Below are 15,207 nucleotides of genomic sequence, written 5' to 3'. Positions count from 1 at the left end.
TGTTGTCAGGGCAAAACTCAGGTAGGTTGCAAGATGTGCAAAGCTGATGTAAACTACAGTTGTATCACAATGGAAAACAAAAAGAAAAAAAAACACAAGGACAGGGGTGAATATACTTAATACACTCACTGGTCACTTTATTAGGTAAAACCTAATAGTATTGGGCTGGACCCCCTGTTCTCTTCAGAACTAGTTTAATTTGCAATTGTACAGATTCAGCAAGGTTTTGGAAGAGGCCATTTGAGTACAGTAATTGTCACGTTCAAGAAAATGATTTGAGCTTTGTGACATGGAAGCAGTCATCAGAAGGTGGATACACTGGTCATAAGGATATGGACATCATCAGCAGAAATACACAGGTAGGCTACAGTGTTTAAACAATGCTCATTTGGTATTAAGGAGCCCAAAGTGAACCAAGAAAATATACCCCACCACATTACAACACCAGCAGCCTGGAATACAAGTCCAAGGCAGGATGGATCTTTGCTTATATTTTTAAAATCAAATTCTGACCGTACCATCTGAATAATGCAGCAGGAACTATGATTCCTCATACTAGGCGCCATCTTTCCAATCTTATATTGCCAAACTTATAACATCTGGTGTGGTGTTCTGGTGCTGTAGCTCATCTGCTTCAAGGCTCCATGTATTATCTTCTGTTGGTTGTAATGAGTAGCTTTTTGAGTTATTGTTGACTAGCCACCAGCTCAGTCCAGTCTGGTAATTCTCCTCTGACCTCTGGTATCAACAATTCATGTTCACCCAGAGAACTGCCACTCACTGGTTATTCTTTAGACCGTTTAGAGAGAATAGTCTGAAACATGAGGAAAATCCTAGCAGATCAGAAGTTTATGAAATACTCAGACCAACCCATTTGGCAACATATACCATGCTACTTCTTCTCACTCGGATGGCGGGTTTGAACTTCAGCAGTTCACCTTGACATGCTTCAATGCATTAAACTGTTGCCATGAGATTGGCCAACTAGATATGTACATTTAACATTTGAACAGGCATATTTAATAAAGTGGCTAATCCGTGCAGATAAACTTTTTTTAAAGACAACAATACATAGAAATTGTATGATCAACATTTTACTTAAAATTGCATTGCATTCCCTCCCAAAACAATCTCTTCTTTTGAGAATAGAAATAATGTGACAGAAATGAAGTCGTAACAGCAGTATACATTTAAAATGGCATGAGAAGCACCATCCCTATTTGGCATTGCTTGTAAGTCTTCAAGCAAGACACGGCAAACACATTTTTGCAAAATTTTGAGATATGCCTCATCTGTTGCAGGTACTACTCGTTTCTCCAGAGTTTTGACAGAATTTTAATTACAGTCTAATGTGTGACATTTAAAACATGTTTTCCAGTATACATTTTGATAACAAAGTATATACAACATACACTTATTTAAAATCTGTATTTTTCTAACCTAAAAAATGTTAACATGGGAGATCCAAAAAAGTAAATAAAAGTGTACACATGGACATTTTTATATATTAGCTTTTATCTTTCCCTCCACCACTGACAGAAGAAACAAACAAACAAAAACAAAAAAAAGAGTTGCTGGGCATGAGCAGAGTTGATCATTTTCACTTTGATCACATGTAACCTCTAGCAAATAACTAGCGTTATGTTTATTTCCAAATATACACAGGTAGGCTATTTTTAAGTTGTATACAGGTGTAAGGTATAATGCACACACAGCCCTTCAATCTTCTGCATCCTTCAGTATTAATTATTACGTGGGGTGGATGGAGACGTCAGACAGTACTACCCAACAACAGAATGTTACCATGAGACCCAGCACTCTCCCTCCACTGAAATAACTGTGGAGTACTTCACATCTGTAGTGCATACATAATATTAAGGTAGAAGCTGTGTACCCAGTCATCAGAAGGGGGCAGCACTGACTTCACTTTCACATGGGTCCAAAGGTCCAGCGGGGGTTCATCAGTCATAGAATCCAAAAGGTGTCCCAACAACAAGGATTAAAACGTGACCGCAGAGATGAGTCCATCCCCTCTCTGAAAAGTTTGTCCTTTCCCATCTAGCCTCACCATCATTTTAAGAAGACAATGTAGAAGGCCATGGCCAGGCAAGATACTGCCACAGCGATGTGAAGCCTTGTCCCAATTACTGCAGCTGAGAACGAGATAAGATGAGTTAAAACAACAAGAAAGCATCAGACATAAAGTCAGATCTTGAGCTGAAATATCAGTGGATATTGTGACATACTACATTATCTGGAAATTCAGTCATTTTTGCTTAATCTGACAATATAAGTGCATGAGAAATGAAGGTATTACATCAAACTGGAAAAGTTCTTCCAGTCAAATAGTACAATAAAGCTGGCCTTGCATTTATTTCCCTTTGTTTATAATGACATAATAAAACTGTAAATGCCAAACAGCTGAACTGTTATTACCTTTACTAACAAAACCCTAAACTACAGGCAGTTTTTGTCCTATTTGCAGCGCTTGTGTGTTCATGTACGAATTTGTTATTATTCTTTTTTTTTTTAATCTCCATTATATCTCTGTATATAGTGAGAAGGCAAAAATGGCTGTACATTAATATCAAACATATAAGTAATAAAAACACATTTTTCATTGTTGTTCTTTATAAGCTACACATTCATTGTATAAGACAAAGTAATCAATTGCATGCACTATTAATGTAATTCTTTGAGATATACTTATTAACAGATATGTATGACAATATTCCAATGTGCCACACCACTAAAACTAGTTTAACAAAAATGCATATACAAACAACATCATACATTGTAACAAAGATGTAATGTTGCCATTTGTTTTGAGATCAGCCACTACATATAATTTTTAATATGCAGTGTAATACGTAATATGTAGTTTAATCAATAATTTGGAAGGATTTAAGAGTTAAATAAATCCCAAAACCTATATAAATATTAATAATCCTGTAACCCTAGACAGTTTATGTAGTATATTTCATCCAGATTGATTGATGCTACTAGGAGGACATGCATACATACACTATGATCATTATAGTAAGAAGATGAGGAGTTCTGAGAAAGAGGGACCAGTATTTGTGATCTATTTATTATCAACCAACCTTGCGTGTTGTCATTGTTTAATTTAAATAATATATGTACAAGAGTGCAAGACAAAAAAGAAAGCAGCAGGCTGCTAATATTAAGCATATAAAAAAGAAAAGGGGGAAGTCATTGTGTCTGAATCATACTACATCATACTTACCTTTGTAGAACACACCCCACACTCCTTTTTTCTCTGACAGCAGCCAGTTGTTGAGGCGAGGCACCTTTTTGAGGTATGCACAAGTGCAGATAAAAAGCAGCCCGAAGACAAGGATGCCATCGAATGAATAAACTATGGAAAGGGAAAAGTGGCATTGCATGCACTTATTATATTAGAGAATCTAAGAGCACAGAGTAACAATCACTCACTTCTGTTCAGATACAACCAAATACACTCTTAAATGCAGCACAGCCTCCAAAGAGGTTTGCTTTATAAGGAAGCAAATATTGACATTGATCAACCACTAACTCCAAGCGTCATATTAATATAGTATGCAAAACAAAACTATGGATGTCACCGTCTGATTTCCTCTCTGTAGTTACCATTGAGACAAATATTTATGCCAGTGGTGAAGCATACATGTATATTTTGCCTAACAGTGAATGTTTTTCCTTTGACCAAACTGTGCTGTTGCTGCTTGTTGTCTACCTGGCTATCCTGAATTTTTTTTGTAGCATTAGCCACAGCCACACACAAGTCAAAGCCTGATAGCATAGATACGTGTAACCTTACAAAAAAATAGAAGCTAGGAAGAGGTTCATACTAAACACAGCAGACTTTGTGACAGTACTGTTATTTAATAGAAAGACAAGTACTATAGCACTGTAATATGTGACGAGTTTGTTTTGGTGCTAACAGAGTGGCAGTGCTGCCCAGGGCCACGTCTACAACTAGCCTAGCCTCAACTAGCCTCAATTCCAAGAAGTAGCTTAACTTCATGTCCCGCTTGTTGTCGACAAGTTCTAGCGAGTTGGAAAACACGGAAAACCTACCATTTGTCATATTCGCAGCTTTCTCTTTGACGATGTTATATGACGGTTTGTTCCTCTAAACTAGCATTCCATCCTAAATTTTAAAGTAGAGATATTATGCAGTCACTCGGCTGACATTTCCGTTTCCCTGACTTAAAATCTTCTTCTACGCTTCACACTGTTGCTGTTCAGTTAGCGTTAGTGCCACCTACTGGCATATTTGATTAAGAGCTCAAATTTACAGTTTTAAACGCCCCTTTAAACTTGTAATCAATTAGGATGTAACTAGAAGTTTTTACTTGTGGAAATCGGATTTATATTTTTCAAAATACGAAATGAAAAATTACAATTTCACTCACCCATCAAGTTCGACTTCTTAAAATTAGATTTAGATATCCCCAATTGAATTTCTTGATTGATATCTGTAATGCAAAGAGAAACATCTACAACACTGCAACTACTTTCAAATTGAGCTTTTAAATTATGATTTCATTTTTTAAGGGAAAACCCCTATCCAAAGCTGACCCTATGTGAAAAAGTAATTGCTCACCATTGTTAAATTGTGAATTAACTGTGATTACCCATATGTTTTGGAAAGGTGAGTTCAGTTTCACAAGCCACACACAGGCCTGATTATTGGCAAACCTGCTGAATCAATAAATCAGTTAAACAGATTCACATCATGCCCTGATCTCAAGAAAAGATGAAACTTTCAAGGACTTTGAAAACAAAGTCATTGACAGTCAATCTGGACAATCAATTTCTAAGGCTTTGAAACTCCACCAAACCATGCTGAGAGCTGTGTTGCAATATGAAATGTGGCTGGTCTATTAAAATTACTCCAAGACCACATCACATCAACACCTTGTGCAGAAAGTCATAAAATAATCCAGAACAACATTGAAGAACTACAGGGTTCATGATTCAAGGTCAGAGTTCATGATTCAACAGTAAGAACGACACTGTGCAAAAATATCAACCATGTAAGAACAAAGGTCTTGAGGATCCCCAAGACTCTAGAAAAATATTCTGTGGCCTGGTGAGAGTTTGGGTCCTGTATTTTGTATTTACTTGGGTGACCTTTGTCTAATATTAAAATTTCATGTGCTTACCGAGTACCTCTCTAGTTCTTTGATGTAGGGATAAAATCACTTAAATAATATTCTACAAACTTTCTCATAAACTCTTCTTAATGCAGCACAACCAAGGCAACAAAGCTGAGAGATATTTGTAAACATGATAAGCTCTAACCTTGTGCTTCTACAGAGAGGTAATAAATTATTATAGCATTAGAAAAATGCACCAGTAAAAAAACAATCAATACAGCACAAGGCAGGTTTTTATTGGTTGTTTCTTGTGGCCAGCACACTGCTCCCCGTAGGGAAATAATATGGGTGGAATGTCGAGGCACAATGAACAAGCTGGAGAAAAAGGCTGACTTTGCTGCAGCTGTAAACCTGGACGCACCTTATGCAGCAGCAGAGGGAAGGATGAGGATTAAAGTGAGCTTCCACCCACGCTACAGTGAGCTGACATCATTTGCCCCCGTCAAATAAATCAATTACAAGAAAGCTTCAGTCAGATTTAGGCAGAGTGGCATCACAGTGCTTAACACATGATGTGAAAACCTGAACAAAAATAAAAAATTATGTATATATGTAAAATACATAACACAAAACATTAAAAAACATTCTTAGTTGAGAATTAGAGGTGCAAGTCAGCCTCTGAAGCACATAATGTGTGGCTTTACTGATGAGAAAACCATGAGTCCAGACTCGGTGATGTTTGAATATCCTAGACATGGAAAAGACAGAAATGTTGTCACGGTGACAACATATAGACACCTATAAAAACACACTTGTGTTGCACAGATGGCTAATCCCTACATTTCTACACTCACTGGCTCATTGTGTCAGTCTTAGATTAGCCTGTTTTTTACTTTAATTAAATGTCTTATGCTTATATATTTAATAATATATTTAATGAGGGTAGGGTAAAAGTATGCACCTTAACAACAAAGAAAAATGCATTATAGACTCATAGGTTTAACAATTTAATGTGAGCGTTGAATATTCCCATCACTGTGTGTAATAACAGAGCAAAAGACACAAAAAGCCATCTTTATTTTGCTGGCAGTGTTTTTTCATTATTGCTATAATGAATTGCCCTAATCCCTGCATATGCTGCTGCTCTGAGACAACAGAAGTTTCTCCCCTGAAGGAAACAAAGAGTCATAAGACAGTTAATGAGATTTGATAGCGTGGCACCTGTTTGATCATCTGCGCTCCGGCTGCAGAGCACGGGGCACCCCGCTCTCAAAAACAAAGCCGTCCTCCTCCTCCGGTGCATTCGTCTCTGAGGAACACAGCTCAGCAGTCTCTCCTTTGCATCTGTTCATCAATGCTTCTCCACCCGACCACCCAGGTAAGGCGGTTTCATTGATCGCTTTTGATTAGTGAGTTCTTATTAAATGGAAAACCATATAAGGAACAACTGAATTAATTATTTGGATTATAGATAAAGATATCTATCAAAAGTAAGTGCATGTGAGTTACCACCCTGGTGTATGGAAGCATATTTCTGCCAAATAAATAAATAAAATAAAATATATAGAGATATAAAATAATTATATCTATTAGTTTTTCTTATTTTGAGTTAGGAGTCACAAAATTTCAATTTATTAAATCGACTTACTTAAATTTTGAGAAACCTAACTCAAAAAATTTAGATAGTTAAGATTTTCACTAATGGATGGAAAATTATGTTTCTTTATTTGGCAGAAGCAAGCATCAATACTAACCAGTTACTTCTTTACTTCTTCATAATTCATTTGGCAGCTGCATAGTTCATGTAGCTAAACGTGATCATTTAAATTTGGCAACATCTTTGTAGGGTCATTACTTTACAATAGAAAGTGCCTGGAGGCGACTGTTGTTGTCAGTCGGCCCTATGTGAAGAAAATTGAATCCAACTGAATCGAACTCGAGTTCAGGTTCAGGGTTTGAAATTAAAATGTATTATTTATCAGTTATACATGTCTGCTGCCTGATGAACACTGGTTTGTAAATTATTCTACAGTTAAGCGGCGTAGGATCAAAGAAGTGTGAACTTCATCCTACTCCTTTTTGATCATGTAAATTTTGTGATATATAAAGTTAGTCATGGCATCATAATGTTTTTTTCTTTTAATTTTTTTATTTATTTACGTGTTTGAAATTAAATAGTGAATCTATCAATTATGTTTATATTTAAATGCCATATTATACAATTTATATGTATTTAAGAGTTTTTGGGGGGGTTGTTTTCCCTTTAACAGGAAGGGTGTCGAGCTTTTGCATTCTTAGCTAAAAAAGGTGTCACGCAACTAGATTTTACAGTTTAGATTGCATAATAATAATCATCCTAAATTTAGGCTTCAATTGATTCACACTAGAGAAATCTATTTACCTTTTTGGTGATTTAAGAATATTTAATAACCAGTCTGACTTTATTTTATCAAATGTTTAAATATGCTCATATGCACATTTTTACATTTTGTTTTGTTTGTGTTGCACTTCATAATTCACATAATTACCCCTGGTTTTCATTCAGGTACCACATAAAATGGGCATCCACAATAAAAGAGGTAAGATTAAAGTTTGTTGAAAGTGAAGCTCATGGAGTTTGAGTGAATCTAAAGAAACAAACGAGCTTCACTTCACGTGATAGAAACTAGTTTTAGTTTACTTCATGAATATCTTGCTGTAAACATAGGTATTGTGTACACTGAATAAATTGCACTGGCTTGTTATCATGTGTATCAGGCAGACGTCAGTGCTGGATGGTCCCATCTCACCAGGTGACTGAAAATCAACAACAGGAGGACAGTGACCTCATTAAACCCAGAAAGCTGCCAAATCCCGTCCTGGCTTCCCACCAACACAGAGCTCTCCATCAAGAGCTGCTATTCTGCCACAGACGGTGAGAAAACACTGACACAGGTAGCAGGCGCTGTTCACAAATGTTACTCCGCATTGTCTACTTGAGAGTTCTGCACTGAATTGTTCTTCATGTTATAGTACCTTTACTAAAAACACTCTGAGTTGCAGTATTTTATTAGTGTTCAAACATTTGTCCGTTGGAGAATCCTCTTATTTAACCTTTTTCCCGCTGGCTGGAGTTGTGGCAGCTGTGGATTAGCAGTATGCTTAGGTGGCGTTTAATGTGGATCAAGTCAAAAGTTAAATGTCCATTTGACCCCTGCTGAGGGATCAGCACTGAGCACTGAGTGTTCTCGCTCTCAAGTCTGAGAAAGAACAAAATAATCAATGTAACACAATCAACGACATTTGTGGTGCTTAAACAAGATTTCTATTAAACTTTCATTTATATCTTTATTTCACACTTGGTTCAATAGTTTCAACAGTTTTGTCCTTTCATACACACAAACCATGCTTTCCCTTGATATAACATTGCAACCATGCGTGAAAAGGAGCAGGTAGAAGAAAATAAAAGTTTTATTAACTATAGACACCCATCTACTGTATATACCTACACAAAACAAAGGATTTGTTGCATTAATGGTAACCTTTCTGCACTTACTCATAAGAACCACATCAGGAATTCAATGTTATGGTCTTCTTGTTTGTCTTAATCTAGAGACACGTCTTCTATCAGTTTTTTTTTTTATTGTGCCCTCAGAGGTGTACTGCCAAGAAAAAAGCCAGAGCTGCTGTGTGTCCTCGAACAAAAACAGAGACAGAAGAAAAACCAGGAGCTGGCTCTCCACCCTCCCTCTGACTTGGAGGTGAAGCTACGTATACGGCAGCAGAGAATGCAATTTGTAAGTACTCAGATTTTTTAAAAAAAGAAAAAAAAAAGATGCAGGGAATTCTACAATAATGCGTATACTTTTTGAATATTTGCATGCCAACTAAAATTGAATCGTTAGAGAGGACATCCAACAACACATATCTGTCTTGCAGTACGAGCTGGAGGAGAAGAAGAGGAGCGAAGGTCTGAAGAATGTGCCAGAATTTATTCGTGTGAGACAAACACTGAAGCACATCGCAAATCCTTCCCTGTGACGATTCGAGAAAATCTGCACATACCGTTAACGTGAAGTCCAGACAGATTCTTGTTGATACTGTAAATTGAAAGGAACACGATCCTTGAATGAGAACTGTTTGTATTTCAGAAGTGTTCAAGTGTGCCGACTCATATAAACTACAGTAGTTATGAGTTGCAAAAAGGCTCCTCCAAGCTTCACAGTGGGGGGGAAAAAAAAAAAAAAAAAAATCAATTTTGCTACATTTTACATTTGAGCGGGGAAAAAAATCTTTTAAAATGAATGCCATGGGTAAAGATTTCAGCCAATAGAACCACTGCTGCCAGGTAAAGGACCACAGCCACATTGATCCTTTTGTTATGATGCAAATGCAGCCTTTTGCTTACCTTGGGCAGACTTCATGTGGTTACATGCGGCTCAGGTTACTCTGACATATACCACCACCGAACTTTGCATTGTTGCAGACTGAGCACACAGTCTCTTTGCTTGGCACACGCTGACACAGCAGGATGGCGAGATGACGAGGCCCGCCACAGTATAAGAACTTCTAAGGACCAGTTGAAGGACGACAACAAAAAGCCCAAGATGTTGCCCCAGGCTCCAAAATCCCCAGATCCCAATTTAACTGAGCATCCTGGACATGTGTCCTATATGCTGCTGCCACACGACCTTCCCAGAGGTCCCGTGTCTCTATAACAACAGATCAACTTTAGTAGCAAGAGAGAGGGCCGTGGCGTGTTGGCACATCAGTTTTTCAGTATTAATAAAGCAGCATTATATTCTTAAATCTTAGCAGGACCGGCCTTTTGTAGAGTTCTCCATTATGAATGCATTTGGCTGTAATTTGCCCCTTTAAACAACTGATGTAAAAGATTTACATGACAAGAATAATTTATTTCTTTTTTTAATAAAACATCCAGGGGCAGCTGACCATTTACATATTTATATATATATAAAAAAAAGTGACAAACACTTGAATTGCATTGAATTAAAATCTGCTACTGACAACACTGAGAAAGAGTCATTATTCACAACAATGTAACAGCAGTCATAAAAAAAAAAAAAAAAAAAAAAGAGCTTAAATGTTGCCCTTTGTGCAGCAGTCTTCATTTTTAAGCGCTCCAATGTATCTTACCCCTTTGATCAAAGCTGCTGTACAGATTTCACAAGTTTTGGGAAACAGCCACTGACATCACAAAGGTGGGTTTCCGTTCGGGAGGCTAACATCAGAGAAAACAGACAACGGATAAATAACGATTGAGAGAAATTAAAACAAGTCTTCATGCTTAAAAAAAGTGACTCAGTGCCAGCCGGTAGTCGACTCCCGCATCCGTGTTGTGTTGCAAACAAAACATTCAGATTTATGCCTCTGTACAGTAAAATATCCACGCCTGGACTTTAGTGCTCTATCAGAAATGTAAGTACCATAACGGAATTCTCAAACAGGTTCCAACATGAGGAAAAAAAAGAAGTCCTGCCGAATCCCACATGTTCGCCCATTTTCTCTGAGACACGCAAAACCTTGAGCGCCATCGATCGTAAACAAAAAGTCAATCTACGTCTTTTGCAAATTTTCTCAAACATATTTTAAATACAAACTGTATCCATGAGCAGCGACCACACCCACTGCAAGCCCGTCCAAACTCAATACCAGTGTGTCATGTTTGCCGCAGAATAAAATAAAAGAAAAAAGGTAGACATCAACAGAATCAACAGAAGGGTAACGATCTCCTGTCTGGGTTTTTCTTGTACTAGCTACTATACTGTAATAACTTTAAAGCATATCTCATATATGTAGAAAAAGGTCCAACAGGTTAAGAGAACATACAGACACTGAAAAGAAGTAGGCAGAAGGTGATAAGGTTAAGCACTTACAGTAAAACCGAAGGGGCTCAACAACGAAGCAGGATTGAAGATGGCTTCTGTTAAAATACTCGAGGAGCAATATCTCTTGACGGTTCACGCCAAGCCGTAAAACTGATACCCGACATCGTACTTCAAGCTGTCGCTCTGATTTAAATGGGTGATTTGAGCTCTATAACCACATAAAAGTGAGTATTAATGTGTGGAGCCCCCAAAAGAGTGTTTGAAACACAGCTTTTGATTTGTGAAAATGTGAATCTCTTCGTTCATGGCTTTTTCTCCATCCAAACCCTCACAACCACAGCTATAACATGTCAAACCCACACAAAAGGGAAATGAAACTAATTGTAGGTTTAGAGCTCCTAAAGCTGCTTTAACATGAGCAAACAAAAATAAAATCAAAAAACAGTGAATTGCACCCTTTTTGTGTTTTCACAAATGCTACAATTTGTGTGTCTTGTATCAGTTAGGTGACTTTAAACGGTCTAACAATGGAGACTTGGTGGAAAGGAAAAATCCGATAACATTACTGACTTTGACGACATGACTATAGATATAAAGCGAACTTCAGCCTTTTAGAAAACAATGATTACGGGATCCCATCCTTTCTTTGGCAGCACTGTGAGGGTGGCACACTCCAGTCATACACGTAGGACAGACGCAGCTTGACTTCCTCCTTGCAGAGCTTGCCATCGCGCTGCAGAGTCTGATGTTTTTCCAACATGTCCTCCAAGCTCTGCTTATGCGTCACCAGGTATTTGTTGTTGCAGCCACGTGATTTGTACTCTGTGTCAAAGCGTGGGTCATGTGTCCGCCGGATGTCTACCGGTGCCAGCCACGCACCCAACGACACGTCCTCGCTCTGCCACGTCTTGAAGTATCTTGCATTAAGACGCACATAATGCACCAGATCGGCCGAGAGCACGTAGCCGCCGCCCAGCGCGTAGGGGAGGTAGTAATCGCACAGCTCCCACGAGCTTTCGCGCCACTTCCCCGCCGATTTCACCCGGCCTCTGCCCGAGAAGAAGCCCCAGTACAACCGGTTGGGCTCCTTCCCCTTCAGCTCCTCTTTGAGGAGGTCCAAGCGAGCGAATGTGTCGTCATCTGCTTTCAGGACAAACGTGAACTCCACGTTCTGGTCCAGCCAGGTGTACATGTGCAGCAGTTTGAGGGTCAGGTTCTCGTAAGAGTCTCGCAGGTCGGGCAGTAAGAGTAAGTCCTTGTGCCGCCCTTGCTCCGTGTTAAGATTCTGAAGGTCCTCACTGGAAAGGCCCTGTGTTCCTACTACAAACATGGCCAGAACATCAGAGTCCCGCTTGGCAAGCCAGGTGCTGCGGATAATACTACGTCGCTCCGTGTACTTCGGTCCTGTTGTGATGAGGACCACGAGAAATGCTGACAAGTCTTTGGATGCGGAGGGAGGATTCTGTTGCGCTGGGCGGGACTGAAAACCGATGGCTTGGGGGGCTCTGCCAGGAGGATCGGGGTGACCCTGTTTTAGGGTTTCTGATGTGCATTTTGCTAAGAAGACCAGAACTACAGCAAAGCTGCAAACTGAGCCAATGACCAGCGCTGTCTTGTGGCGGCACACCAGACGAAACAGATTCATGATGCGGACTCTGGGGTGAAAAAACAAAAGAGGCAAAATATATCAGCTTTATCATCACGAATTATAACTGTCAAACATAAATATGAACAAGTATAGTTAAAGGGGAATGAGCAAAGAGCTTTTGCGTCTTTCTGTTTTCACGTAGATGCTTTAGCAAAGTAACCTCAGCTCTTTCACTCACCCATGATTCTGCAGCACCAACTGGTTTCTAAGCTTAGTAGCTTAACAGTACACACACACACACACACACACACACACACACACACACACACACACACACACACACACACACAAATGCAGTAACCAGTTATGAACTGAATTGAAGAGAATTTGTTAGTTACCTTAGCAAATGAAAGCGTGTGCCTGTGGTGTGAACGGTACAGCTGGAGCGGACCACTGATAGCAGCTTTGCAGAGCTAGCGTTAGCTACCGAGACCAGACCATCTGCGCACTTTGTAAGCTCACTGCGCGGTATGCAAACGCAGAAAGACAGCTCATATTGGAAGGAAGGATGGAAACTTGGTCTTTTCACTGGGTCAGTCTGGGTTACAATAAGCAGCCTCTGTCATTCACCGTTCAGAGATCCGCACACAAGGTATCAATGCAATCACTGTCTACCTCCAAGTAGTGTCACTTACGGGTCTTCGTGACGCAGGGGAAACGGAAGTGAACCTCCGCCCCCCAAAATAGAGGTTTTAAAATGGCGAAAAGATAGGTTTATATTGACAAAGATTTCATTTAATTTTTATTCTTAAAAATGAGCATAAGCAAATAGACAAACACCACAACTCAATGTTGCAGTTTTTTTTTTTGCCAAAAACGGATAAAACACAATGATTACAGTAATATAAAACAACACAAAAAAGAACAACAAAAAAATAGCTGCGAGATCTAATTTTGCCACTTGTGATAATAAAGAAAAAATCTAAAATTAAAGCAGACTGAAGAAAATTGAGTGCTGTGAACAGCTGTAAACTAGAGCATGCGCAGTAGTCATTCTCCAGCTTGGAGCCCAGACCGGATGTTGTTATGTTTACTTCAAAATATAAGCATGCAAGTCCTTTGGCAAATTAAAGATAATCACAAACCTCAAATACTAAGGCTGTCATTATTGGGTCTGTGTGAGGTAGAGCTCGGGAGGATACCAGGAGCTATCAGTGATGGGTGACCTGACCACTCAGTTATTAACCACTGAACAATGCAGCTTTAAAAGACTGCTGCTAGTTGTTCCTTCATCTACACTGCTGTGAAAAGTATTTCATGTTTATACGTACACTATTCAGACCATATATATATATATTGTATTAGACAAAGATTACCCGAGTACATACAAAATACAGTTTTGAATGATAATTTCAAAGGAAAAAGGTTGTCCAAACCCTGTGTGAAAACGTAATTACCCCCTAAACTTAATAACTGTTTGTGTCACCCTTCGCAGCAAGAACTGCAGTCATGAGTCTGTGATAACCAGCAATAAGTCTTTCACATCACTGTGGAGGAATTTTCTCCCACGCTTCTTTGCAGAAGTGTTTTAATTCAAATTTACTTAGACGTAATTACATATTAAAAGATTTCCAAAGGGAAGAAATTGAAAAAATAAGAACTGATTATATCACCTTCCCTATCCCTCCTAAAGGGAAAGAAGTCCAATTTAAAATCTTGAATAAAATTTACCCGACAAATAGACTCCTTAGTGATAGATTCAAAATAGAAACGGGTAATTGTGTATTTTGTGAAACAGAAGAGGAGGATTTGGACCATCTATTCTTTTTGTGCAATTTTATACAAATATTTTGGTTGGATTTTCATACCTGGCTTTATTCCAGTGGGATTCAAATTACCCCATTTACCTTAAATATGATAATGTTTGGAGTGTTTTTGAAAGAAAAGAAAGCTAATTATGGTGTTAATGTGTTATTAATCTTGTGTAAGTATTTTATATATAAATGTCGCTTTTTAAAGATTAAACCAACACTGGCTCACTGGAAAAACGACCTAAACCTGTTGGTTAAATCTTTGACTTTAGTTAAAAAGAAAAAGGCTGCTTTTTTTGTTTCCTTTGTAGAAGATTTTGATTTAGTGAGTTAATAATCTATTCATTTATGTGACCCCATCTTTATATTTTATTTTCACTATATATGAAAGTTGCTAATATGTAAGAAATGTTTATTCTCTGAATCTGTAATATATGGTGCATTTTGTTTGTATGTTTATATTACTAATAAAAGAAAAAAAAAAAAAAAGAAGTGTTTTAATTCAGCCACATTGGAGGGTTTGAGCATGAACGGCCTGTTTAAGGTCATGTCAAAACATCTCAAAAGGATTTATGTGAGGGCTTTAACTAGGCCATGCCATTTTTGCCCAGTCTCTTTCTTATTGTTGAATCATGAACTCTGGCCTTAACTGAGACAAGTGAGGTCTGCACTAAGCTATTTAAATAAAAATCTATCATCGGCAGTCATCTTATCATAAGTTAATCAGTCTTTCGACAATGCCTTTATTAGCTCTCGTGTGTTTTTTATTATTTCTTTGTAATTAATTATGGATTTTTCTTGAATTATACTTTTTTTTTTCAGTTATTGTTCCTTTAGTTAGCCTAATTTTCATTTACTTTGAAAGTTTCAACCGG

General features: G+C 38.2%; 3 protein-coding genes across 3 annotated transcripts; 1 reads left to right on the top strand and 2 right to left on the bottom strand.

The window, feature by feature from the left end:
- Nucleotides 1–111: 111 nt before the first annotated feature.
- Nucleotides 112–4,251, bottom strand: tmem167b (transmembrane protein 167B). Its single transcript, XM_085456276.1, has 3 exons — nucleotides 4,081–4,251; nucleotides 3,248–3,379; nucleotides 112–2,153 (listed from the first exon to the last, which is right to left on the bottom strand). Exons 1-3 carry the CDS (start codon nucleotides 4,088–4,090, stop codon nucleotides 2,071–2,073), a joined length of 225 nt encoding a protein of 74 aa, XP_085312402.1. The 5' UTR covers nucleotides 4,091–4,251; the 3' UTR covers nucleotides 112–2,070.
- A 2,208-nt stretch (nucleotides 4,252–6,459) lies between these two features.
- Nucleotides 6,460–9,350, top strand: LOC146709246 (protein FAM107B). Its single transcript, XM_085456273.1, has 5 exons — nucleotides 6,460–6,483; nucleotides 7,651–7,684; nucleotides 7,863–8,019; nucleotides 8,740–8,881; nucleotides 9,024–9,350. The coding sequence occupies exons 1-5, from the start codon at nucleotides 6,460–6,462 to the stop codon at nucleotides 9,123–9,125; spliced, it is 459 nt and encodes a 152-aa protein (XP_085312399.1). The 3' UTR covers nucleotides 9,126–9,350.
- Nucleotides 9,351–9,992: 642 nt separating this feature from the next.
- On the bottom strand, nucleotides 9,993–13,228 carry b3galt6 (UDP-Gal:betaGal beta 1,3-galactosyltransferase polypeptide 6). The gene is made up of 2 exons (XM_085456272.1): nucleotides 12,920–13,228; nucleotides 9,993–12,588 (listed from the first exon to the last, which is right to left on the bottom strand). The coding sequence occupies exon 2, from the start codon at nucleotides 12,576–12,578 to the stop codon at nucleotides 11,559–11,561; it is 1,020 nt and encodes a 339-aa protein (XP_085312398.1). The 5' UTR covers nucleotides 12,579–12,588; nucleotides 12,920–13,228; the 3' UTR covers nucleotides 9,993–11,558.
- Nucleotides 13,229–15,207: the final 1,979 nt, after the last annotated feature.

This window comes from Copadichromis virginalis, linkage group LG5 (assembly GCF_057382275.1).
Source record: "Copadichromis virginalis isolate Kocher_CV1m ecotype Utaka linkage group LG5, C_Virginalis_male_GT1.1, whole genome shotgun sequence".
Classification (NCBI taxonomy): domain Eukaryota; kingdom Metazoa; phylum Chordata; class Actinopteri; order Cichliformes; family Cichlidae; genus Copadichromis; species Copadichromis virginalis.
The sequence above is the reverse complement of the archived record's forward strand: the minus strand, read 5'-3'. Positions and strand labels throughout refer to the sequence as shown.